This window comes from Lissotriton vulgaris, chromosome 3_1 (assembly GCF_964263255.1).
Source record: "Lissotriton vulgaris chromosome 3_1, aLisVul1.2, whole genome shotgun sequence".
Classification (NCBI taxonomy): domain Eukaryota; kingdom Metazoa; phylum Chordata; class Amphibia; order Caudata; family Salamandridae; genus Lissotriton; species Lissotriton vulgaris.
The window spans coordinates 1,514,961,645-1,514,985,763 of NC_141689.1; the positions used below are offsets into that span (position 1 = coordinate 1,514,961,645).

General features: G+C 43.7%; 1 protein-coding gene and 1 non-coding gene across 5 annotated transcripts in view; both read left to right on the forward strand.

Annotated features, from left to right (window-relative positions):
• The window catches only part of SEC31A (SEC31 homolog A, COPII component), a 256,619-nt gene that overhangs the window by 52,384 nt on the left and 180,116 nt on the right, over positions 1–24,119 (forward strand). For 2 of the 4 annotated variants that reach the window (XM_086961994.1, XM_086961992.1), the window contains exons 2-3: positions 16,220–16,302; positions 18,864–18,987. In XM_086961994.1, the coding sequence (XP_086818120.1) occupies positions 16,224–16,302; positions 18,864–18,987 (203 nt within the window). In that variant the 5' untranslated portion in view covers positions 16,220–16,223. The remainder of the gene's footprint in view (positions 1–16,219; positions 16,303–18,863; positions 18,988–24,119) is intronic. The other 2 variants (XM_086961993.1, XM_086961995.1) reach the window with 1 other exon arrangement.
• Positions 4,164–4,293, forward strand: LOC147728103 (small nucleolar RNA SNORA49). Its single transcript, XR_015309637.1, has one exon. It is a non-coding gene; the product is annotated as a small nucleolar RNA SNORA49 (small nucleolar RNA).

Here is a 24,119-nt window from a genome sequence, read left to right on the forward strand (position 1 = left end):
GTTTAGTGGCACACTACAGGAATCACAGAAATGTGGTGTACATGTTTAAGCCAATCCTTCAATTACATATGCCACACCGCTTTTTAGGTTTCGGCTACCGTCGCACTGCGTAAGCAGTGGGCGGAGCCGAAATCTTATGTGTGTAGTATGGGGGCCTGAACACGCCCCTCTTCTCCATTGGCTGGCCTCGTAAATGCTGGCCAGCCATTGGAGGAGAGGAGCGTCACTCAGTTCAGGGCCCGCCTTGACGCGATTCGGGGGCGTTTCTGGGTCTTTTTTTAAGTCCCGCCCTCTCCTCTTCCCATTGGCTGGAATGTTACCTTCCAGCCAATGGGAAGGGGAGAGCACGCCCCCGAATCCCTACAGGAACCTGTGCTTTCCGAGCAGCGTCTACCGAGGCCATGAGGTAAGCCTCTGCCCCCCTGTTTGTGCCGTTGTTTCTTGTTGTAAATGCTTGTTATTTGAAGTGACAGAGAGGATGATACCACTATACAAAAAGCGCAGGAGGGAGTTAATGTTCTTTATGCCGTCTAACCTACCATCTCTCCCCTCTTTGATGTTTGGTAGCGTAGCAAATGTCCACATAAAGAGTCACTGTGAGCCCAAGACAAATCTGCCCCTTGCTGAGCTGTCCTCCAAACAGTTTATACACCCCTGCACTATACCCTTCACTTGGTCTCGACCGCTGTTTTCTTAACTCGCCGTTTAAGTTACTGGCTCAGATAGTCCGTCTGAGAGGGGCGCGCGCATGTGCTTTCATTGTGTTGTGCGTTCGAACACACACCCACTTCTCAAACCTCCTTGTGATTTGTACGAGACCCCCTGTAGGTATTTACTAGAGCCCTCTTGTATGGAGGGGGGAGGGCCATTTGAGGTTTGGGGAGCCCAGACAATGACTGTGCCAGAGTACTGGTATTCGAGTTGTGCCACGGCAATATCCCTGTGCAGTGTCCTGAACTGGTGCCAGTTGTGTGGGGGTTAATTTTTCACATAGCTCGACCTCATTGTGTAGGTGTATCCTGGGGTTGTGGGTTGACGAGCGATAGTGCGGGGCCTGAGTGTGGCCTGCCATGACCTAGCCACTGTAAGCCTTTACCCTGGACTGACACTACAGTGAGGGTGGTCGGTTGAAGGTTGCAGAAGAGATAAGAATGCACGGCACTAAGAGGAGAAACGGCGATCTTTGAGGGATGGGAGGACGATCCGGTTTGATGGTGAACGGGCGATGCAACAAAGCATCCTCCTGTGCAAATGTGCATCCATGCTACATAGCCAGAGAAGTACATATTAGTACCGAGAGGTGCTACAAACCTCACTCTTAAACACACAGCAGCTTAGAACACACACTGTGGCCTATGAGGTGACTATAGCTACCAAGTTTCCCTGGCCCGTATGCGCTGAGCTGTTCAAGTTGTTTGTTTACTTTGAGTTCCGGGACATCTATGTCCATTTTTGTAATGGAATAAACAAGAATACAAGTCCCCTAATTTAAAGAAATACTTGAACCAGAGCAGCTAGTCACGCATGGGCTTGTGAAACTTGGTGAAGAACTGGGTGACACAGGGAACAGATGACAGAAAATGCTTTCTTCAGGATAAAAAAGTACTTCTGAATTGTAGACTTAAGAGGAACAAGTCATTGAACAGCTGCACCTAACAAAGTTCATCCTTGTTAGACCGCTCTGAATGGCTCAGAGAGAAGCTCATCTCTGACTTCCAACTGTAAATAGCGCATATTGCAGCAACGTATGTTATTAAATTTATTAACTGCGCAGATACCAGAATGTGTCTTGGCGCTAGTAGTCCAAAATGAGAGAGGACCTCTATTTGTTAAACATCCAGATTTTAACCACTTGGCTGCTAAGGGAATTCAGCTCATTTAATGAGATTTCCATTGAAATGAATGGGAGGGGCATGACGAGTTACCCTTGTCATTAGCAGCCAAGTGGTTAAGAGCCTTCCTGAAGGCTATCAGAGAGGGAAGAGTTCTAATGATGTTAGGAAGGCTATTCCAGAGCTTCGTAGCCCCTAATATGAAACTCTGCCCCACGCTCTGAATGGCTCAGAGAGAAGCTCACCTCTGATTTCCAACTGTAAATAGCGCATATTGCAGCAACGTATGTTATTAAATGCGCAAATACCAGAAAGTGTCTTGGCGCTAGTAGTCCAAAATGAGAGAGGACCTCTATTTGTTAAACATCCAGATTTTAAGGGCCTTCCTGAAGGCTATCAGAGAGGGAAGAGTTCTAATGATGTTAGGAAGGCTATTCCAGAGCTTCGTAGCCCCTAATATGAAACTCCTACTGCCCCAATTAGCTTTATGGAATCTGGGAGTGGGCATCAGTTTTGCACCTTCCGAGCGGAGATGTCTGCTTGGGACATACCAGTGTAATGACCGGCTCAAGAACAGAGGACGGGTACCATAAAGTGTCCTGTATGTGATGCAGAGGGCCTTAAATAATACACCTGATTGAAAATAATACAGCTCCTCACGGAGCCAGTGCAATTTCTGAAGATGCTTTCCAACCGATTGAAACTTGGGAACCCCTAGGAGAAGCCTGGCAGCAGCATTCTGAATCGTATGTAGCTTAAATAGATGCTTCTTGGGCATGCCACGGTAGAGCCTGTTGCAGTAGTCCAGTTTGGCAGGAAATAACAATGTGACTGTGGTTTTCTTGCTGTCTACTGGTATGAAAGGTAAGATTTTCTTAATCACCTTAAGAAAAAGCTAGACGTAGAGACTGCATTGACTTGTGCCTCAAAGTTAAGTTTCTTATCTGGGATCACACCCAACTACTTAGCCTTGGGAGCTGGAATACGAGCTGCCCCCAAATCATCTGGCCACCAAATCTGTGACCAGCTTGGGGAAAATTTGACAAAGAGGACTATCCCAGTTGTTCTTTAAGTTCAACTTGAGGCAGTGTGAGCTCATCCAAGAGCTGACTGCCAGCATACACTCCCTAAATGTTTGGACCAGCGGTACACTGTTTTTAAAAGTAGGCAAGACGATTTGTGTGTCGTCTGCATATGTTAGTTTTACTGAAGAATTTGGTCAGTGCTTGGAAGGTATTTATTTTCCTGTCTGGAACATTAACGACAATGCAGCTTCAAGCACGAATAGCGGGGGAAGGCCATATATTGTTTTGCTAATCTTATCGGGTACTTTCCTTGTAATGAAAATATACTATGTGGGAAATGAAGGAAACTGTTTTTCAATTTACCTCGTTCTGTTTTTTTGGGGGGGCCAGGAATTATGGTTATGATTATGTGCTTCTCCAGTGCAAAAACAAACATCCACAACTGGCTGAGGGGATGCTGCATGGCGTTCAGCCACTTGGCAGTTGTTAACTCTGTGTGCTAACGAGCTCAGTAAAACGCTGGTAAAATAACTTACAGCACTGGGTGTGTGCGTGTGTGGCTCTGGGTGTGTGCGTGTGTGGCTCTGGGTGTGTGTGTGGGTGTGTGTGTGTGTGGCTCTGGGTGTGTGTGTGTGTTTGGCTCTGGGTGTGTGTGTGTGGCTCTGGGTGTGTGTGAGTGTGTGTGGCTCTGGGGGTGTGTGTGTGTGTGGCTCTGGGGGTGTGTGTGTGTGTGTGTGTGTGTGTGGCTCTGGGGGTGTGTGTGAGTGTGTGGCTGGCTCTGGGTGTGTGTGTGGCTGGCTCTGGGTGTGTGTGGCTGGCTCTGTGTGTGTGTGTGGCTCTGGGGGTGTGTGTGTGGCTCTGGGTGTGTGTGTGTGTGTGTGTGGTAGTAATTGCAGTCTGCTGAGCTCGTCCGTAGGGTACAATAGGTCTCGCATTTGCGAGAGATTAAGCTAATGGCAATGTAAATGACAATGCAATTTTTTTATCTGTTTTCAAAACCAACACATAAATACAAATTTTGTCATTTACAATGCCAATAGCTCTAACTTTTCCAAAGGCTAAACCATTGCATTGTAAATGCTTGTTGAGACTCTCAGCCCACTTCCTCCCACTTGAACCCCTTATTGAATGGATGTTGTACTGGTAGTCTGTCCTACCCTCTGTAGTTTTATTGTATTGTAGGGCAATTGCTTACTAACTACGAGTAGGAACTTCATGACAGGTAGCATGCTAGTCCTGAACACAAGGTTAGAGGTTATTTCAGAGGCTACTCTTGGTTATTGAGATTAATCTGTGGCAATCTTCCGTTCCTCAGCCTTACTCCAGGGACTTTATCATCCATATAATTCCCTGGCATTGTATGAGGATATATTAAAATGCCTGCATCATGCCTTACGAGGAGTCCAGTCCTCTTGGGTTAAATGTGGCTAGACATTTGAATCTGCTGTACTCGTTCCTTTCTTCCCTCTACCCGACCCTTGATTTTTATGTTGAACCTGCAACAGCCCATGCACTCTCACTTAAGAGAGATATTGTTTACAGTAAAGAATTTTATGCCAGCCCATTGCTTACCATTTATTTGCTTGATTGTAACTCTTCTTTGCTGCTTCCTAATTGGCCAGTGTAGGGCAGACACCGCTTCATTTTATTTGTGTGGAGCACGGGCCTGGCAAATATTGATTCAACCTAATTTGTTTTTATGCGCTTTTTGCTTTGTGATTCAGATATTATGTCTTCTTCCTCCCACCCACCCCTTCTGTGTGTTGCTTCTTCTCCTCCCAGCCATCCCTCCTCCATGTTGCAGCCCCTGTCCCATTCCTGTCGTCGTTGCTTGTCTGTACCCACACCACCTTCCCCCATCCTGTTAGCCTGTCCCGACCACTTGAAAAAAAGCGCAATGAAGCAGCCCTAGCGCTGTTTGCATCATGGCACTTAAAAAAATTACTTTATTGCGTATGTTACTCAGGCACAATCACACGGTTCAATATTGTAAATGGCCAACTACCAGCAAACCTCTTTTTCAAAGCTTATATGAACTCCAGGGCTATTAAGTTTTAAGAGAAGCTGGTTAACCAGGTGGATCTGAAATCCAAAAATATCTTTTATGGACTCTTTTTTTGGTAGCGTAGAAACCAATATTTCTTCACTTTGTATATTACCCTGTACTTCAAAATGTAATAGTAAACTACTTTCGTAGTTACCTGTGTTTTTTTATTTTAAAGAATGAACACCAAGTTGAACGCATGCCAACAAATATGGGCACTTGTTTGTACTGAAAGTGCATTTAATTTGAATTGGGTTTTTAAATGAGCATGAAAAGCAATTCTTTGGTACTGGCATTTAACATTCCAACTCACTACAAGTACTGCCTATTACTACTGGTTGTGAGTTGGATTCTTCTACCCACAAGGTTGTGCTCATCTCCCGCCCACTTCACTGGCGAACATGTTTTAAAATAACTCTAAATGCATTAACTTTAGCCTATGGATATTCTCAGCACCGCTACCCCTTTCTTGGCCATTTGTGAAAAAAATTCGAACTCTAGCTTGATGGTATTCTAAGTATTTTGTGTATGGAGGTACCTTCACTGTGTAAAACTTGTGTGGGTGTGGTTTTTTGGGTTGAGTGTGCGAAAATGTAAGTCCAGCATTTAGCATTGCCTTACCTCTCTGTATCGCGGTCGTTTTACTTTGTGCTCAGATCTTTAACCATCTACCTTGTCGGAACAATATTGAAATTAAAGAACTGAAAATGTCTTGGTAGAACCGGCGAGACCAAGAGAGTGGTGTACATAAATTCTGAAAAGCACCTGCCATAGAATGACTCCTTTTCCATTTCTTGAAACTAGCTTTTCCATGAAGTTCGAAGTAAGAGTGTGTGGGATTTTGCAGCCTCAATATACCAAAATATATGGAAACTCACTCATCTGATATGACACTGCTATTGCTGCTGAGTGACAGTCTATCCTCTTTTTCGAAATGTAAACTTTTGTTTCCTTTTACTTCAGAGTTCTGTGACTCTAACAATTAAAAGGTCAGCGTGTGAACGTGTTCTCTGCAAGTGAGCGCCCAGACTTGTCAGGCACCAGTCCAATTCTTTTAGAAATTTTAACTTTTTCAGAAACAACATGAAGTTGTACATTTGAGCACCGGAACTTTCCCGTGTTCAAATGTACAACTTCACGTTGTACATCGGCTCTAAAATGTGGGCTGTTGCTTCTTCCCCTCTGACCTTCCCCCCAACCCACTGTCCATGTTACTTCATCCCTCACACCCTCCGGTTGTCTGTGTTGCTTCCCCTCGCACCTGCTATACAAAATAAGCATTTGCAATGCAATAGGTCTCGCATTACTGAGAGTTTTAGGTATTGACATTTCAAATAATGCCACGCCAATAGCTTATACTTTCAGTAATGCGAGACCAAGTGCAGTGCAAATGCTTGCGTGGTGAGCCAGGAACCAGCATTGTATGTCTTAGTGCAGTACCGCAAGGTGCTCCTAGAGGTCCCTAGTGAGCAAGGCACCAGCATTGTATGTCTTGGGGCAGTACAGGAAGCTGCTTCTAGAGGTCCCTAGTGTGTAAGGCACCAGCACTGCATGTCTCAATGCAGTACCGCAAACTGCTCCTAGAGGTCCCTAGTGAGCAAGGCACCAGCACTGCATGTCTCGGTGCAGTACCGCAAGCTGCTCCTAGAGGTTCCTAGTGAGCAAGGCACCAGCATGGCATGTCTTGGTGCAGTACCACAAGCTGCTCCTAGAGGTCCCTAGTGAGCAAGGCACCAGCACTGCATGCCTCAGTGCAGTACTGCAAACTGCTCCTAGAGGTCCCTGGTGAGCAAGGCACCTGCACTGCATGTCTAGGTGCAGTACTGCAAGGTGCTCCTGAGGTCCCTAGTGAGCAAGGCACCAGCATTGCATGTCTCTGGGCAGTACTTGAAGCTGCTCCTAGAGGTCCCTAGTGAGCAAGGCACCAGCACTGCATGTCTCGGTGCAGTACCGCAAGCTGCTCCTAGAGGTCCCTAGTGAGCAAGGCACCAGCATTGCATGTCTTGGTGCAGTACCGTAAGCTGCTTTGAGGTCCCTAGTGAGCAAGGCACCAGCACTGCATGCCTCAGTGAAGTACCACAAACTGCTCCTAGAGGTCCCTAGTGAGCAAGGCACCAGCATTGTATGTCTCTGGGCAGTACTTGAAGCTGCTCCTAGAGGTCCCTAGTGAGCAAGGCACCAGCATTGCATGTCTTGGCGCAGTACCGTAAGCTGCTCCTAGAGGTCCCTAGTGAGCAAGGCACCAGCACTGCAGACCTCCTTTGGTCACAAGTGGTATTGCACCCTGCAGAAGATATTGTAAATGCACCCTACTTTTATTGCATTGCATGCAAGACAGTACCACGAGTAAATTCACATAACTTTGTCCATATATACAATTAGTAGCTTTGAAATGTGACAAAATAATTATTACATTAATTTCGCATTAAGTTGTACTCTGTGTGGAGCTGATGAAGGGGAAATTGATTGACCGTCTCATATAAATGTGAGTTGTTCTAGTGAGCAAATAAACCACTGCCAGCCTAGCCTAGGACCAAGTGTGTATCTTGCCTGAAGCCTTTTAAGAAAATAGTGCCTTGAGGCTGTAATTTAAACCTAGGGAGTAACAACACATGTAACAGGGGGTGTCCTCATGGGAGGTTACAAGAAGAGACAAGATTGGTACTAAGTCTATTGACCAATGAAATGCCACCATTTACATAGGACAGAGACAGGAGCCAATTGAAAAGATGAGCGCAAAGTGGGCAGAGGTTTATGCCAATATCCTTAATACTGTTACAGCAAACAAATGATGGACGGAATGATGACAACACAAACATTCTCCCCCAGTCAAAAGATCTGGGTTAAATCCATTGTTCTTTTGCCCACTACGCCATAGCAGTTTGGACCCAGCCATATGCAAATCAGTCTTCACCCTGTGCCTCATGGGAAATGTCCAGACCGGACTGCCAGGCCAGGTCCTCCCTGGACCGGACACAAGCATCCTGGGACCGGTTTCAATGTATGTCACCCTTCTTCAGCCAGGCTAGCTTGAATCCAGTTGTACAGTGAGCAAAGGACCCACATCTGGGCATATCCAGATCCTTTCTATTTATGCCCACTTATCACCTAGAAACATGCATTTGTCTTTCTGAGCCTCTGCTCTGACTGCTGCACCTTGCCTGGCATGCTGCGTGGCATGCATCTCTTGTGCTCCTGATTAAGTTCCCCAAGGTTTGCACACTCACACTTAAACATTGGGCCAACTCTTCCCGCGCACACACACAAAGTATTCTGGCGTCTGAAACCCGGAAGTGAGTCACTTCCGGGTTTCAGACGCCAGTGAATCGAGGGCGATTCGGCCCCAGAGTGAGTGATACCACACGCATCCGTGTGATTCTGAAGGACTTTTATTTTGCTACAAGAATTGGGAACACTGATTTATTTATTGCACAGATGTGCGGACTACTGGCGGCTTCGGCAGCAATTTAAACAAATATCGGAGTTCCATACACCGTTATCATCCCAATAGAAGGTTACCCTGCCTGGTTGGAATTATCACTGGACGTGGGCCTAAATACTAAGGATTCAGCCATTGACCCCTGAAGAGTTGTAGCATCTGTGCATGTACAGACCTACAACGAAACATGTGTCGGCTGGCTGTAAATTGTCAATGATTTGATGACCAAATAAAAGGAGATCTACATGAAACTCCAAGAACCGACGTTGGACAGATTTCTATTCAATTGCATATATTATCATACTGCTTTCTATACTTGATTGGAGTGCGCAGGACTTTGTGTTTATGTTTTAGATGTGAATCTTGCACATTTAAATTGAGGGGTTCTGTGGGTCCCCCCTCCCTGCTAGCACCATTACTCCTGACCTTAAAAAAACATTTACGATAATACTGTTTGAGCGCCCACCGATCCCGTAAACTTAATACCCTTTCTCTGTTGTGAAAAATAGAAAGAAGGTTTGAGAAAAAGCAGGATGCTCCAGGTCCCTGAGGAGCACTAACTCCATTGTCCTTATCCCTCCTAGACTGAAATGTAAAAAGACCCAAGTTTGTGTATTCTCTGGTAATGCTCCCACAGATTTGGAACTCTCTCCCCAAAGATCTTCGCTGCAACCCCTCTTACCCTCTCTTCAAAAAAACTCAAACATTTTTCTTCTCAACAAATATTGGGGTAATTTATTAATGTCACTGAATCGGACTCTGCTCACTCTTTTCTTCGACTTCTCTCCTCTACACACCCCTACTCCCTCTTTCTCTCTCCCCCTCTCTACACTCTTTTATCTCTCAAATCTCAATATTCCTCGTCCCCTTAAATGATCTCTCTGTCTCTTTGCCACCTTCTCTCATTTGATTGCTATGTTTTATCCTATGTTTGTAAACTGCACATTGTTTATTCTGTCATAATATGCTTACCTACCTTGTAAAGCGCTCTGATACTCTTGGGTCCAGTAGCGCTATATAAAACCTTTTAAATAAATAAATACTCATTGATAGGGATTCATTTGTTTTTCCTTACAGAGAAATATGTTTTTTTTCATTTATTCCTCATCATTTTGTTTCTATATTTGATTTCTTGCCCAGGATGCGGTAGGAGTATCAGGGCAAACTCTGATTCTGTTCTAAGAGACCCTTCCACTATAATCATCAACATCATCTTTTTCATTTTCATTGATAACTGTAGACTCTGGCTCTTCTTCAAGTTTCTTGTACATTTTCTGTACTCACTCAGGAGGACATTGTGTCAGCCAAGTACTACATCTTGTTTTCTTTACACTTGCCTGGCCAGATGCTAGTCATATATCAGGAAATATCACTTTAAAGACGCTCTTTTAATTCCTGTTTTAACAAGAATCTTTTGATATAGTTTGTCTTGCCGAAAAGGCTTGAGGAGATGTCTACACAGATTATGACTTGTTACAACGCAAGTCATTACTTTGCGTGCCATTACAAGACAGTCGTTACAACGACCGCGTTGTTACCATGCAAAACCATTACTACGCAAGTCATTACATCAACTTGCAGTAGATGGCGTTCTGACATTATAAATGGGTAATTTTCTATTCCAACTCCAGTCTACGTAACAGTAGGGAAGGTGTTGGAATAGTAAACTATAGTATTTCTAATGTTAGCATGCCATCTACTACAAGTCGATGTAATGACTTGCGTAGTAATGGCATTGCGTGGTAACAACGCGGTCGTTGTACCGACTGTGTTGTAATAGCATTGCAATGTGAAGCCAGTGTTAAGGTTGTTTCCAGTCTTCACAAGCAGCGCAGAAAAAGCAGCCAATGCCCACACAGTTGTCAGTTGGGATTCCTTAAATATCCCGTCTGTCAATTTTGTAGGTGTTATCGTTAAAGACTTGTCATCAAACGTTGATTAAAGCATGTGCCTAGGGATCCCAACTAGGACCCAGTAGATAACGCTATCCATAAAGAGCATGCCCATAAGTTCAGCCTATTATGACCCCTTGTCCATCAAATCCGTGAACAAGAATCACTCACTCATTTTACACCTGGAAATAAAAGCAATGCTGCATTCAAAAGCAATTTTGCTTTCAAGTAAAGAGAGCGGTTCACAGCTCAAAGAGAGAGAGGATGTTTCTTAAATCATATTTCCCACCAAAAGAAAAAGAAGTTAAAAACTTGCCCAATTTAAACACCTTTCAGTAAAAAATAAAGTTATGCTAGAAAGTAATTTAACAACTGAATTGCTTGGCTTTAAGAGATTGAGTATGGATGTGTGTGACCTAAGCTTCTCAATTCCATCACACTGTCACAAAAGCGTTCTGAGATTAATGGTCGTTCATAGTCATTGTCCTTATGTTTGTGTTCATCATCATCAAGCATATTCTTAAAGTGCTTGGCAGGATCTCTGCTTGCTTCGAAAGACTAGAGACACTGGTGTTTCATTCTTTCATATCTAGTCCACAAAGGCCCCTATAAGAGAGCAGGTCCTTGAAATGTTCAGCCACTGCTCTGTCAACGTTTGAAAAGTCTGTTTTCACGTGCTCCTAGACATTGCCAGGATAGGATATTCTAGGCAGATGTCAGTCAATACTTAGAGCATTCACAAAGCTCCAAGTACAATGAGCTCTGTGGCTCCTAGGAAGATGATCTCCGGATCCCTTTAATCCTTCGATTTCTTTATCACCATTTGCCAATTTCCCCAATTAGGTGTACGAGCCCTTATTATAATTAGAAAGGGTGGAATTTACAAACCAAGCTACAGATCAGATTTTGTGCAACCGTCTACTAGTGGCTTGTCGACACTACGGTGTTTCAAAATGCATGTCAATGTCACAGAGCCACTAACTCATTCATGCCAACAGACCCGACTCAGGTGGGAGACTGACAGTTCTGTAAGCCAAAAATGGCAGTTTAGCTGTGTCCTACCTGAAATTCTCCCTACTGCAATAAAAGTCAATAGTAAAAATACATCCCCAGATTATTTTTTATACATTTTCCCTATATTTCCTTTACTAATGTTGACAAGACTGCTATTTTGGTTCCAGTGATCCTTGTTATCCACATAGAGAGAACTCCAGGAACTTAAAAGAAAACACAATAGTAATGCACTGTATTTAGCAAGTCGAAGGGAATAAAATGCCTCTTGGGCCAGACTGCACAGCCCTTATGGAGCCCAGCGCTCCTGCACCAAAATTATTTACAGGCTTGACACGTAAGGAGAAACGAACCATCTTCGTAGATTTACTGGGTAGAGAGATTCAAATTAGACCTTAAAATAAGTTCAAACTGACTGTCATCTATATCTTTATTGAGACTTCTGTTGTTGCCGCGTTTTTATTGAAATGTAAGATCTTATGGGGCAGTTTACCAGAAGACTTCATGCCCAATAGTCGGTAATCTTTTATCACCAAATCCTGTTGGGTTGTTTTTATTAAAACAAGAAAGATCTTCTACGGGGCAGTCTAACGGAAGACTTTATGCACAACAGTCTTTAATACGTTATCGCCAAATCCTGTTCAACAGGTTACAATACTTTCATGACATTGTGGGTTTGTCATTTCTGGTATGGAGATGTCTGTCTGCTAAACCGTCTATAAGCCACAATTCTTCTCCACTAATTTTCTCTTGGTTGGGCCTCTTTCGTGTGTAGAAACGATTTGAGGTGCATGAAATTATTCTCACCATTAACTTATAAAAGAATGCAGTTATGGGGTCTTTAGCAGAGAACGTACGGTTTAGCTTAAAGTATAGAGTAGGCCTGTGTTTCCCATACTGCGGGCTGTGACCCACTGGTCGGTTGTTTACCTATTTTTAGTAGGTCGCGATAGTCTGAGCAATAAATAAAGATGCCTTTAAATTCTGTATTTATCTTGTCACATTTGCTGCGCTTCAAAGACAGTGGCCAAATATCAGGCTTCTGACAAATTGCTGCTTTTTTATTTAACTTGTGGATTGCTGAATACAAACTCCTTTCACTTTGCAGTGTGAGAAAGTAAAGTGAATTATGTGACTATCGTGCTGGGGTACAGATGTGTGAAAGGAACGGCTGTAGGATGTTCTTGTTTTGTAAAACAGAACAAAGTGTAAAAACTTCGAATGAACTGTACATTTCAGCCGGAAATGAAAAATGAAGCACATTTTCTATTCTGAAGTGTGATGGAAGCAAATATTTCAATAGTATCAAAACAAATCAAGACACCAGGTAGAACACAGATGATAAATAGTCCCTGAAATCTGATTACCGCATATTATCATTTGTGTGCAGTATAGTTTTATCAGCAACACTGTCTGTGCAAATTTATTGGCCATTTTAATGGAAATTGTGCTCTATATAAATGGGAAGGCTCTAACACACAATGCTTTTTTTTTTTTTTTTTACATTAATAATTGCCCCCCTCATGGCCAACAAAGCTAGGTAGGTCATGAAAGATTGTTCTAAACGTTGGCGCACAAGTCTAAAAAGTTTGGGAACCATAGGTCTATTTCTGTACCATTCGATAAAAAAAAATCTTTGTGATGCTTCTGATATGTTCTCCTGTCTGACGTGAGTCCGGCAAGCCCAGAACAATTCAACTAGAGATCAGCAATTCTTGTAAATAATCATAACAGGCACCCCGAAAATTCAGAAACAAGACACTTCTGCCTACTGTTTGAAATGCCATGGGCCTGCTTTTTAAGCTCAGACTATGTGATGAGTGCAATCAAACAGTCAAGGGCTCACTCTTGAATTATGGTTTTAGGTAGAACAGCTAGTTCAGGGTACACATATCAGTTACAATACATTGATTGCCCAGACAGTGTTGTAATAAAATAAAAATAAAAAACACTTGATTTTTAAAGAAATATGCTGAGTAACCGTGATCTGCTTAATTGCATCATCAAGTATACTTCATTGTGTCTTCTGATTACTCTGACTGAACTGGGTTCTATATTTACGAGCAAGCAAGGTTATATTATCCAAGTGTAGTGCTGTCTTGCAAGTGTTTGAGTTATCGCAGTTTGATACCGTACAGTCCTTGTTGCCATATGGTCGGGGGCCGCTGCTACCACACAGAAAAACTGCTCTGTAGGCGGCCAATGCATAAGTTTGGGATCTTGATTGGCAATCAGTCAAAACATTTTATAGAGTGCAGCATATCACTAGTGAGGGTCTCGAGGCACTGGAGCTGCATGGAGGCATGATCATTCAAACATCCAGGTCTTTATGGTGCAGGGAGGGTTGTTCGAAGCCTTGACTGCCAAGTATGAGGAGTATCCTCCGGTGTTGGGTCAACTGATCCGTGGGGTGTCTGAGACAAAGGTGCATGGTTGGTTGGTGGAGGGTCAGACGTTTGTTGGTGTATGTTGGTCCTTAGTTGTGCAGGGCCTTGTAGGCATGGATCAGCATCTTGAACTGGCATCTCTTCTGAATCGGGAGCCAATGTACGTTCTTTAGATGTGGAGTCATGTGGGTCCTTCTGGGGAGGTAGAGTTTGAGACTTGCCACTGAATTCTGTATTGTCTGGAGTCTCTTCAGGAGGCGTGCAGTGATTCCTGCGTAGAGCTTGTTTAGGTAGTCCAGTCTACTGGTGATTAGAGCCTGCGTAATGGTCTTGCTGGTGTCTGCTGGGAATCATCTGAAGATCTTGCGGAGCATCCAAATGGTGAGAAAGCAGGTGGGTGATACTGCATTGACTTTCTTCTGTATGGATAGCTTGCTAGTTGCAGGTGTGGTCTATTGTGGCATGAGGTATGCCGAGCTCTGCGGGCTACCATGCGTCGGTTCACAACGAGATCTTGTTCCCAAAGATGAAGACTTCTGATTTTTCGGTCTTGAGTTTGAGACAGTTGTCCTTAATCCAGTCCAAGACATTTATAGTGCATCTGTAGAAGTTGGCTTTAGTGGTGGAGGGAACTTTGGACTGTGAGTGGATGAGTTGTATGTCGTCGGTGTAGAAGATGATGTTGAGTCCATGAGATCCGACGGTGGCGGCTCGGGTGTCATATAGGTGTTGAAGAGGATCCGGCTGAGGGACAGTTCTTGGAGTACTCCCCAGTTGATCTTATTGGCCTCTGAGGTGAACTGTGGGAGGCATATCCTTTTTGTTCTGCCGGTCATGTAGGAGGCGATCCATTTGAGGGCATTTCCTTGAATCCCGATGTGGTGGAGTCTCTACCAGGATGTGTGGGAGACATTGTCCAACGCCGCAGACCGGTCCCGGAGGATGAGGGCTGCTGTTTCCCAGTTGTCCAGGAGGGCTCTGATGTAGTCTGTGGCTGTGATCATGGCTGTCTGTCTTGTTGTTAACTCAAATTCTTGGTTGAGAGGGGTCCAGGAGGTTGTGGTCTTCTAGATTTTGGGTGAGTTGCTTGTTGGTCGCTTTCTCAAGAAATCTTGCTGGATAGGGGAGAAGAGAGATGGGCCAATAGTTCTTCATTTCGGCTGGGTCTGTGCATGTTTGTTTCAGGATGGGCCTCACTTAAGCGTGTTTACAGTCCTCCAGGATGAAGGCTGCGGTGATGGAGATGTTCAGGACCTTCCTGCGCTTGTCGTTGATTGTCTTGCTTCAAAGGTTGAAGATGTGGTGGCGGCATGGGTCCGTGGGTGCTTCCGAGTGCACAGTGTTAATGATGGAGACAGTGTCTTGTGCAGCGAGGAGTTTCCAGTGGGTGAAAAGGTGTTCGGGTTTTATGTTCGTGGGTATCGGCTGGTTGATGCTGTCTGCGGCATAGGGTTGATGTTCGAAGTTTTCATAGATAGTCGAGATCTTTTCGTGGATGAAGTCTGTGAGATTGTTGCACAGTTCCTGGGAGGGAGTGATGTCATTCTCACTGACTGTGGGATTGGTGAACTCCTTCACAATTGTTCTTTGCTCTGGTTTGCACTGGCTTTGATACTGTCTGCTAGGGCGTTCTTCTTGGTTACTTTCAGAAGGCAGTGGTGTTGGTTCAGAGTGGACATGAAGGCAGTGTGGTCTTCTGCCTTTTTGCTGATGCTCCACTTCCTTTGTAGTTGTCGGCCGTTGCATTAGGTGGAGTGCAGTTCCTTGGTGATCCAGCTTGCTCTTTTGCTTTGTTCGTTGGTCCTGTCTGTCTTGGCAGCAGCTATGGTGTCTACACAGTCTGTGATCTACTTGGGAAAGCTCTTATCTGCTTGTTTTGGGTCGTGTGTAGAGGCTGGAGTTGAGTGTCATTCCACTGATCTTCTGATGTTTTTTTCCAATCTCTTTGAGTGGATCTGGGGGGCACAGTCTTGGAGTGGGTGGGTCCTTAGATAGTGAAGTATACGCTATGGTCGTCGTAGCAAGTAAGTGGCTTGGAGTGGATGTACCCGAGACTGTTGCTGGAGGTGAAGTTGGGGTTGAGCGTGTGTCCTGCGATGTGGGTAGGGTTGGTGATGAGCTGCGTGAGGCCAAAGCTGCTCATGCTTTCCAAGAGTTAGGGGGGTTTGGAGTAGCTGGGGTCGTTTAGGTGAAAGTTGAGGTACCATAGGAAGATGTTCTCTGAGTCGATTGCGAGCGGGGAGATGAGTTCTGGGTTGGTACTTCAAAAGCTGGGGTGTGGTCCTGATGGTCTGTAGGCAAGGGTACCTCTGCAAAAGTCTGGTTTGGAATCATACATCAGACAGATGGGGTACTTAAACCCATAAGCGAGCAACCGCTTCAGGGGGTGAGGCATGTGGGCTGCACATGCTCCAATGTCGCTTGAAATTGTTGTGTTGCACGAAATTCCCAGATCTGTCAATTGTAGCTTGAAGTACTTGCACTGAGTGCACAAAAGTAAAGTACACTTTTATATTTTATATCCATTTTAAATGTTTGTGACTTGAAACTACTTCTGTGGTCATATAATTCAGTTTGATTTCTTTTTAGCAGGATGAAGCTAAAGGAGATTGATCGCACTGCCATGCAGGCATGGAGCCCCGCACCACATCACCCAATTTACTTGGCCACTGGTAAGAGTTTAAGTGCTTCTTTGTAACTCTACTCAGAACAGTAGTGAAAGCCTGAGCATATGCTTTATTCCGGTGTAATGACCAATGGAGGTTTATGACCTGTCTGGCAATTAGAATACGCATTGTCCTTCTTCGTTTTTGTTGTTTAATATATGTAGATTGCTTATAATATACATACTTATAAATTTTGTTGTGGTAGCATGTTATCCAATTTGCTTACCCTACCTGGATGTGTATATTTAGTAGAATTAAACGGGCTTGTTACAGGCTGACAAAGCAAATTAGCAATAGTGAGCTTAAAAAGGGCAGATTTTGTTTTAGAAGGGTAGTGCCCTGCATGCACTCTACACAGAAAGGGTGATCACATAGAATTTAGTTTCCAGTATGGCCCATAAAAGCCTTCTAGTCTTTTACTTTTAAACAATTGTTGCTAGTCTCTAATGACTTTAAGCGAATCATACTCTGCTAATCATATCCTAGTTATCACTCGACCCCATGACTGCAGTAACTGCTACCCATTTGTAGATAACACAGCTTGCAGGCAAGTACTCTTCCTTCTCGGGGGCATAAAACCTCAAGGTCGTGGTACAGGCCTGGGTTTTGAGGCACTCTATCTTTGCTTTTGGCTGGCAAATGGAATATACTGCACATTCCTTGAACTCTATTTAATCTTTGCATTCACTCCTAAGCGTTTCCAACCTCAACTCAATTTTTCCTGTTTTCTTGGAGAAGTCACTCAGGGCTGTTATGTATTCTCTCTTGCTGTCCCTCCGTTGACATTGCTTTGCACTCTTTTGCATGATGTGACCTGTAGTTGTTTAGTCGCCGCCTTGACCAGGAACTCCTTCGAGATGCAAGCATCCTGGCTGCCACTAGTATCTCTGTAGTCCTTGCGAATCCAGCAGAGCGCCACAATTGTGGGTGAATAAAACGTACCCCTTCCCTTATCTTTAGTTTCTTTAGGTGGCATGGCAATTCTTGTATCAAGCTTATCTACTCTTGTCCATCAGAGTTCACAAGACTCTTTAAAAGTATTGCATTCCCTGGTCTTGAAAGTCTCTGCTGCCATTTAGCTAGGCGTCCTCACGAAAACCTGTCCCACACTGAGCAGGCTCTGTTCAGGGATTTTCACCCTCTCTGTGAGTCTCTACAACAATGAAAGCTCCCCTACAGTTATCTCCTTATGTACATGACCCTCACGCATCACCAGCCTCATCATGCACCCCTTCTGGCCTGTCCATAATCCTCAACATCCCTCTCTGCGGTCAGGCGGCACAGTTTGTTTCCTAATATGGTGCTATTAAGATCTCTATACCGCCCTCGTCTGCGAGATGAGGAACGACTCGGGGGCAGCAAATACTCACTTCTTCTCCAGTGTACAGGTCTCTGGTACCCTGGCTCAGTACACAGTAGGTGTCTTCGACCCTAAAATGGTAGGTCACACTAAAGGAAGGGATGGCAACCACTTCACATTTTAGCTTGCTCCCCCACATAACACACTTTTTCATTGCTTTCTGAAAGGTAGCTTTGGCATGTTTTATATAACTAGGGGTTCATGTTGGATTTCATTGCCTAGACTACTAACATATTTTGTTAAAGAGAAAATTTCATTTTCGAGACTACATGTAAAGGCAGTCTACAAAAAATGACATGATTAGAGAGAGAGGGTGTTGCTTATGTTACACCTTTGTGGTTATGGTCACTTTCCTATATCTTTTGAGCACAAAGCTCCGACTTTCTGGTATGGGACTCTTCCAAGATGCTGATGGAACAAGTATGAGTCATGGTAGGAACTATGAAATGAGTTGGAGAACATGAAAACGTGATGAACGAATCCCCAGATTAATCTGAACAACTGGTAATTACTCTAGGCACATTCCATATCCTAATTTATTAGCTTACTTGTACCACAACTAGAGGCACCTACCATGTGCAAAGCTGCGTCGATCCTTTAGCAGTAGGAGCAGTCCACACAACTGCAAAGCTAGAGCAGGAAGCATTACTGAGTCAAGGGAGTGGATGGCAGGCCATGCATCACTGTGGCATGAATGAGAAGTGTGATATGTTATTGGCGTTTGGAAGGGGAAAGAAGGATATCTCACTTGGCCAGCAACAAATACCAGGCCACAGTAGCAGGGTTGGCGCATTCAACAGAACTCCGAGGCATGTGGCCTTTAGTCAAGTACATCTTTCCACAAGTATTAATGCAGAGTACGGTGATTTGTCTCCAATGTGCAGTTTTATAATTAAATGCATATGATCCCATTTACCATTCTGCAAGCAAGCCAAAAATTCCATGAACTCTTTAAAAATATCTTTTACAACAGTCTTGATGAAAATTAAGAGGCTGGTGGGAGAGAGGTGTCCAGGTGAAAAGGGATGTCTATAGAATCCCCTACGCTTAACCTTTGACACAACTCCCACCTTCATTTGACGCTGCAGTGGTTTCTACGATAGGTTCATGCCAATAAAGCACTGAATCTAAACTTGGAAAGCACAGTGCATATGTTGTAATTTGTATAGGAAGTGTTTGGCTCTTGACTTTTGGCTCTTTGTAACAGGTACTTCTGCCCAGCAGTTGGACGCAACGTTCAGTACAACAGCTTCTCTGGAGATATTTGAATTGGATTTAGCGGATCACTCCTTAGACATGAAGTCTTGTGCCACATTCCCCTCCTCTCACAGGTATGGTTCTTTATTTTTAGTGTAAAGTCTGCTTGCTAAAAATTTTTTGACATGGCAACTCTTGTGGCTCAGAGCTAAACTTTAGTAAACCATGTAGATGAATTTACAGAAACAAAAAAGTGTCATGAAAGTCGCTATGTAAACCTAATTTTAAGTGCTAAAAAGCAAATGTCACATAGTTAGTAAATAGCTATTTGTCGACTAAGTAACAAAGGAAAGTTAAAACTTTATGTAACCACATTAAACATCATGATCATGCAAAATAAAAAAAAGTCACTGTACTTCCTGAAAACATTCACCTAAAACACTGCTCCGCAATCTTGCGGTAACATGTCAACATGGCCGTTTTCAAAACAGACTTGAATGACTTGCCACTGAGAGCGCCCAATTGCAAGTGTGCAGATGTTAGTTAAGGTGCTAATACTTATTTTTGCATAGTAAATCACGGTTCACAGGCTTTCTCATATCACTTTTTTCCAAGATATACTCTGGCATGCATCACCATAATTGTACGTGGCAATCTAACATGCTCCTCGTGCCTTTCAGCTGTCTGCTGCATAAAACAGTTTTCCATTAATCCGAGGATTGCACGGTGGCTAACTGCTTAAGCTCAAGCTTCTGTGATTGTTCGATTTATTTTCTAGGGAAATTCCATCCCACCTTTGACGCAGTAGTCATTTATTTTTTGTAAGTGACATTTGTTTCAAGCCTCAGTGTGTGTATACCGCACAGGCATAAACTATCACAGTGGCACATATGCTTTCCTGTTACCCGTTGGAAAATATTTGCATTCTGCACTGACCTTTTTTTAAAATGTTGAACTCTGAGATGAAGTGATCTGTTGGGAGGAGTTGCTTTACATTTCGTTAACACTCTATTCAAATATATGTAGTGGACGTACTCGTGCACTACCCACAGTCTGTATTGCTAAGAGTTCTAGTTATAAAGTAAGTCCAGGTGCAGAACTCCCTCGGTCGTTGCATCCTTGATTGTGTGTGGGCTTCTGGTACCCATGAGCCATGGGCTTTAAATGGCATTGCTGTGGGACCAATCATTTCTTGTAGAGGATTCTCTCTTCTTTTCAGTCTCTTGAGAAAGGTTGAATGGAGGGTGTCTGCTGACTTTGCACTGTCTCTTCTGAAGCCGAGATTTTTAACATCTTCTCAATTACTGAGCGTATCATGGGTCCTCACTAAGCTATTTAAAGAAACATTTTAAAGTCTACTGTCTAGCTAGAGCCTCAATGCCCCAAATATTGCATTTAATTGCTCCTAACTTACGTACTGCCATAGCAACTTGTAGTAGTATTTTTTCCATGTACCCAGTGCACCATGTAAGATACTTCTGTGGTTGGGTCTCTCATTCCCCAGTCCTTCTTTTTCGTTCTGGTCCTGGAAGTCTTGAGTCATTTAGCTATTAAGTCAATCTGATCTGAACTTTAGTATCATAAAATCAAGCCTCCTCTTTTTTGTAGATGAATGGTGGCATTAAAAAATAAAACTACTAGGATTGTTCCTGTTTGTGTTGCCACCTTGGTACCTACCAGTGTCTTGCCACGTGTGGGGTAGTGCAGGTGGGGAGTCAGGTCCTCCACGTGAAGAGACAAAAGCCTTGGATCTAATGTCAAGTTATAGTTGAATTGGTGACTTGAATTTGAGGTCCAGTCATCCTCACAGTCTATTTTTCTCTTTTCTGAAATGCATTGTTTGTGCACTAGCTCTTACATTTGATTTGGCTTTTGGGTAACATGCCATAATTGCTTTGGCAACTAATATAGTCTTGTGGGTAATCCAAGCTTTCTTTTTATGTAGTAGGCTAGTATAATTGCAATTACAGGCCACAAGAATGCTGTTAAGTTGGCATCGCTTCATTCAATGACTGTTTAATTATGCGAACGAGGCACTTAATATCAAATGTCTACCTTCGTGTCACATATATAAAAAAACTTTGATGTATTTATTATGTATTCCTGTTCTATTCATTCTGAAATCCCTAATTCACAATTCAAATTCCAGGTCGTTTTGGGAGGTAGGGTCAAAAAGGAACTTTGTTTTCTTATTGCCTTGGCGGTTGTGAGCATACTGTGGCTAGCTGAAATTGAGTGTAACAAAACATTATTGCTTTGACCAGTTTTAACACTTTTGTGCTCGCTTTTTCTTAATTATTGATTGCATTTTGACATCCTTTACATTGTCAAATTCAGCTACTGAGCTTGCAATTTTACTAATGATAGTATGGCTATGTGGCACTTTAGTTGCCTTGTCAGTGACAGTATCTTAGACTTGTGCTCCTTGGCAACATTCCATACTGATCTGATACAAAGGTAGGCAGATGTGTGTGTCTCTAATAGCTTATACACCGTCTTTGCCATGGAAAGTTGTCTATGTACAATTATTGGCTTGTAGGTGCCAGATTTATTTTGCTGTGACATGTCACTCTCTCTTTATCATCTTTCACTGGGTACAGTACCTAGCTTAACAAGCATTGTCAATGCAATAGGTCTCGCATTAGGAAAGTTTGAGCTATTGGTATTGTAAATGACCATTTTTGTATGTATGTGTTGGTTTTGAAAATAGCGAAATTAATAGCTTTATCATTTACAATGCCAATAGCTATAACTTTCGCACATGTCACACCTATAGCATTTGTAATGCAATATGTGTTGTATTTACGTGACTTAGATGTACTGCTATTACAAATAACAATGGCTTTTAATTTGTTTTAATAATGATTACTTAAATAACAGTTATTGTAATTTATAATGGCAATAGCTTAAACTTTTGTAAATAACTTTTGTGAAGATTATGTTCAGTGTATTTTATTGTAACGAAAATCCAAGAACAGAAGTGAAATATTAACATCTTTTTGTGACATTTATAATAAAGCTTGAAACATTGAGAGAACATATTTGAACCAGTTGTTGAATGGTTGCACAGATTGATGCTGTGGTGGCGCTGAGTGATTCTGTTGTGGCGCTGAGTGATGTTGTGTTGGCGCCGAGTGATGCTGTGGCGTTCAGTGATGCTGTGGTAGCGCATAGTGATGTTGTGGTGCCCCTGAGTGATGCTGTGGTGGTGCTGAGTGATGCTGTGGTGATGCAATAGAGTGAGGGTGATAGATAGATAGAGGGAGGGCTATGAGATTGAGGGCGATAGAGAGATTGAGGGCGATAGAGAGATTGAGGGCGATAGAGAGATTGAGGGCGATAGAGAGATTGAGGGCGATAGAGAGATTGAGGGCGATAGAGAGATTGAGGGCGATAGAGAGAGATTGAGGGCGATAGAGAGAGATTGAGGGCGATAGAGAGAGATTGAGGGCGATAGAGAGAGATTGAGGGCGATAGAGAGATTGAGGGCGATAGAGAGATTGAGGGCGATAGAGAGATTGAGGGCGATAGAGAGAGTGAGGGCGATAGAGAGAGTGAGGGCGATAGAGAGAGTGAGGGCGATAGAGAGAGTGAGGGCGATAGAGAGAGTGAGGGCGATAGAGAGAGTGAGGGCGATAGAGAGAGTGAGGGCGATAGAGTGAGGGCGATAGATAGACAGATAGATAGATGGTTGTGTGTGATGTGTGTGTGTTATTCTGCTATGCAATTTTTTTTGTTATGTTATGCTATGTTTTGTTATGTTATGTTTTGTTGTGTTTGGTATGCTATGCTATGTTTTGCTATGATATGTTTTGTTTTGCTATGCTATGTTTTGTTTTGCTATGCTGTGGTTTGTTAAGCTATGCTATGTTTTGTTTTGCTATGCTATGTTTTGTTATGTTATGTTATGCTTTGTTTTGTTGTGTTTTGTTATGCTATGCTAGGTTTTGTTTTGTTATGCTATGTTATGCTATGCTTTGTTGTGTTTTGTTATGCTATGTTTTGTTATGCTATACTATGTTTTGTTTTGCTATGCTATGTTTTGCTATCTTGGTGTGTGTGGGGTTGTGTGTGTGGGGTTGTGTGTGTGGGGTTGTGTGTGTGGATGTGTGTGTGTGGATGTGTGTGGTTGTGTGTATGTGCGGTTGTGGGTGCAGTTGTGGGTGACTGTGTGGTTGTGTGTGTGGTTGTGGTTGTGTGTGTGGTTTTGTGTGTGGTGCGTGTGTGTAGTTGTGCGTGTGTGTTTGGTTGTGTGTGTGTGTGAGAAAGAGAATGTGCATGTGTGCGTGCTTGTGTGTGTGTGAGAGAGAGGGAGAGGGAGAGAGAGAGATAGCGTGCATGTGTGTGTGAGGGGGAGAGAAAGAGAGCAGAGCCTGCATGTGTGAGTATGCGTGTGTGAGTGTGCGAGAGAGCGTGCGTGTGTGTGTGTGCGAGAGAGCGTGCATGTGTGCCTGTGTGTGTGTGAGAAAGATAGTGCGTGCATGCGTGTGTGAGGGGGAGAGAGCTTGTGTGCGTGAAAAAGAGAGTTGTAGGGAGAGCGGGTATATCCTATCAATGAGGGAAGGCGCCCTGCGGCACCGGTTCTCATGCAATATTTTTGTGTTTTAGGTATTTCAAATGCTGTGTTTTTCGGACCTCTGTAACATACACACGAGGGACAAGCGGGAGCATGGAGTAGAGCTGGAAAAGGTGTGAGGGAACGCGCACACACCACCCTAGCCTTTCACAAACGCACCCACTGCTGACTCCGCAGCTGCAGGATAATCATTAACAGGCACCAGCTCTGAGCAGCTGGAATGAATGATGCTCCCCCACTGCTGGAGACTTGATAGGGAGCAAAGGCCTGCTTGCTGTCAAGCCATGGCCCTATTGAAAGCAGTGAGCACCAATGAATGCCTTACCATGCATAGCAGAAGGCAAAAGTGCTTCGGCACTGCGCACTGCCACCACTAGGCCCCCAGTGCTTGAGGCCTGAAAGGGAGCAAAGGGGTCCTTGTATCATACCACAGTGAAGCTAAAAGCACCAGTGAAGGTCTTACTGTAACTACCCCCACCACGCCACAAGTGCTAGAGGCCTGGCAGGGAGCAAGGGGTCCTTGTATCATAATAAAAGCACCCATGAATGGCTTACCGTGCCTAGCAGGAATAAATGGTACTTCGGCACTACACACCAAAGAAAGAGAGAATGCATGTGTGCGTAAGTGCCTGTGTGTGTGTGCGCGAGAGAGGGGGAAGAGAGAAAGAGCGTGCGCATGGGCGTGTGTAT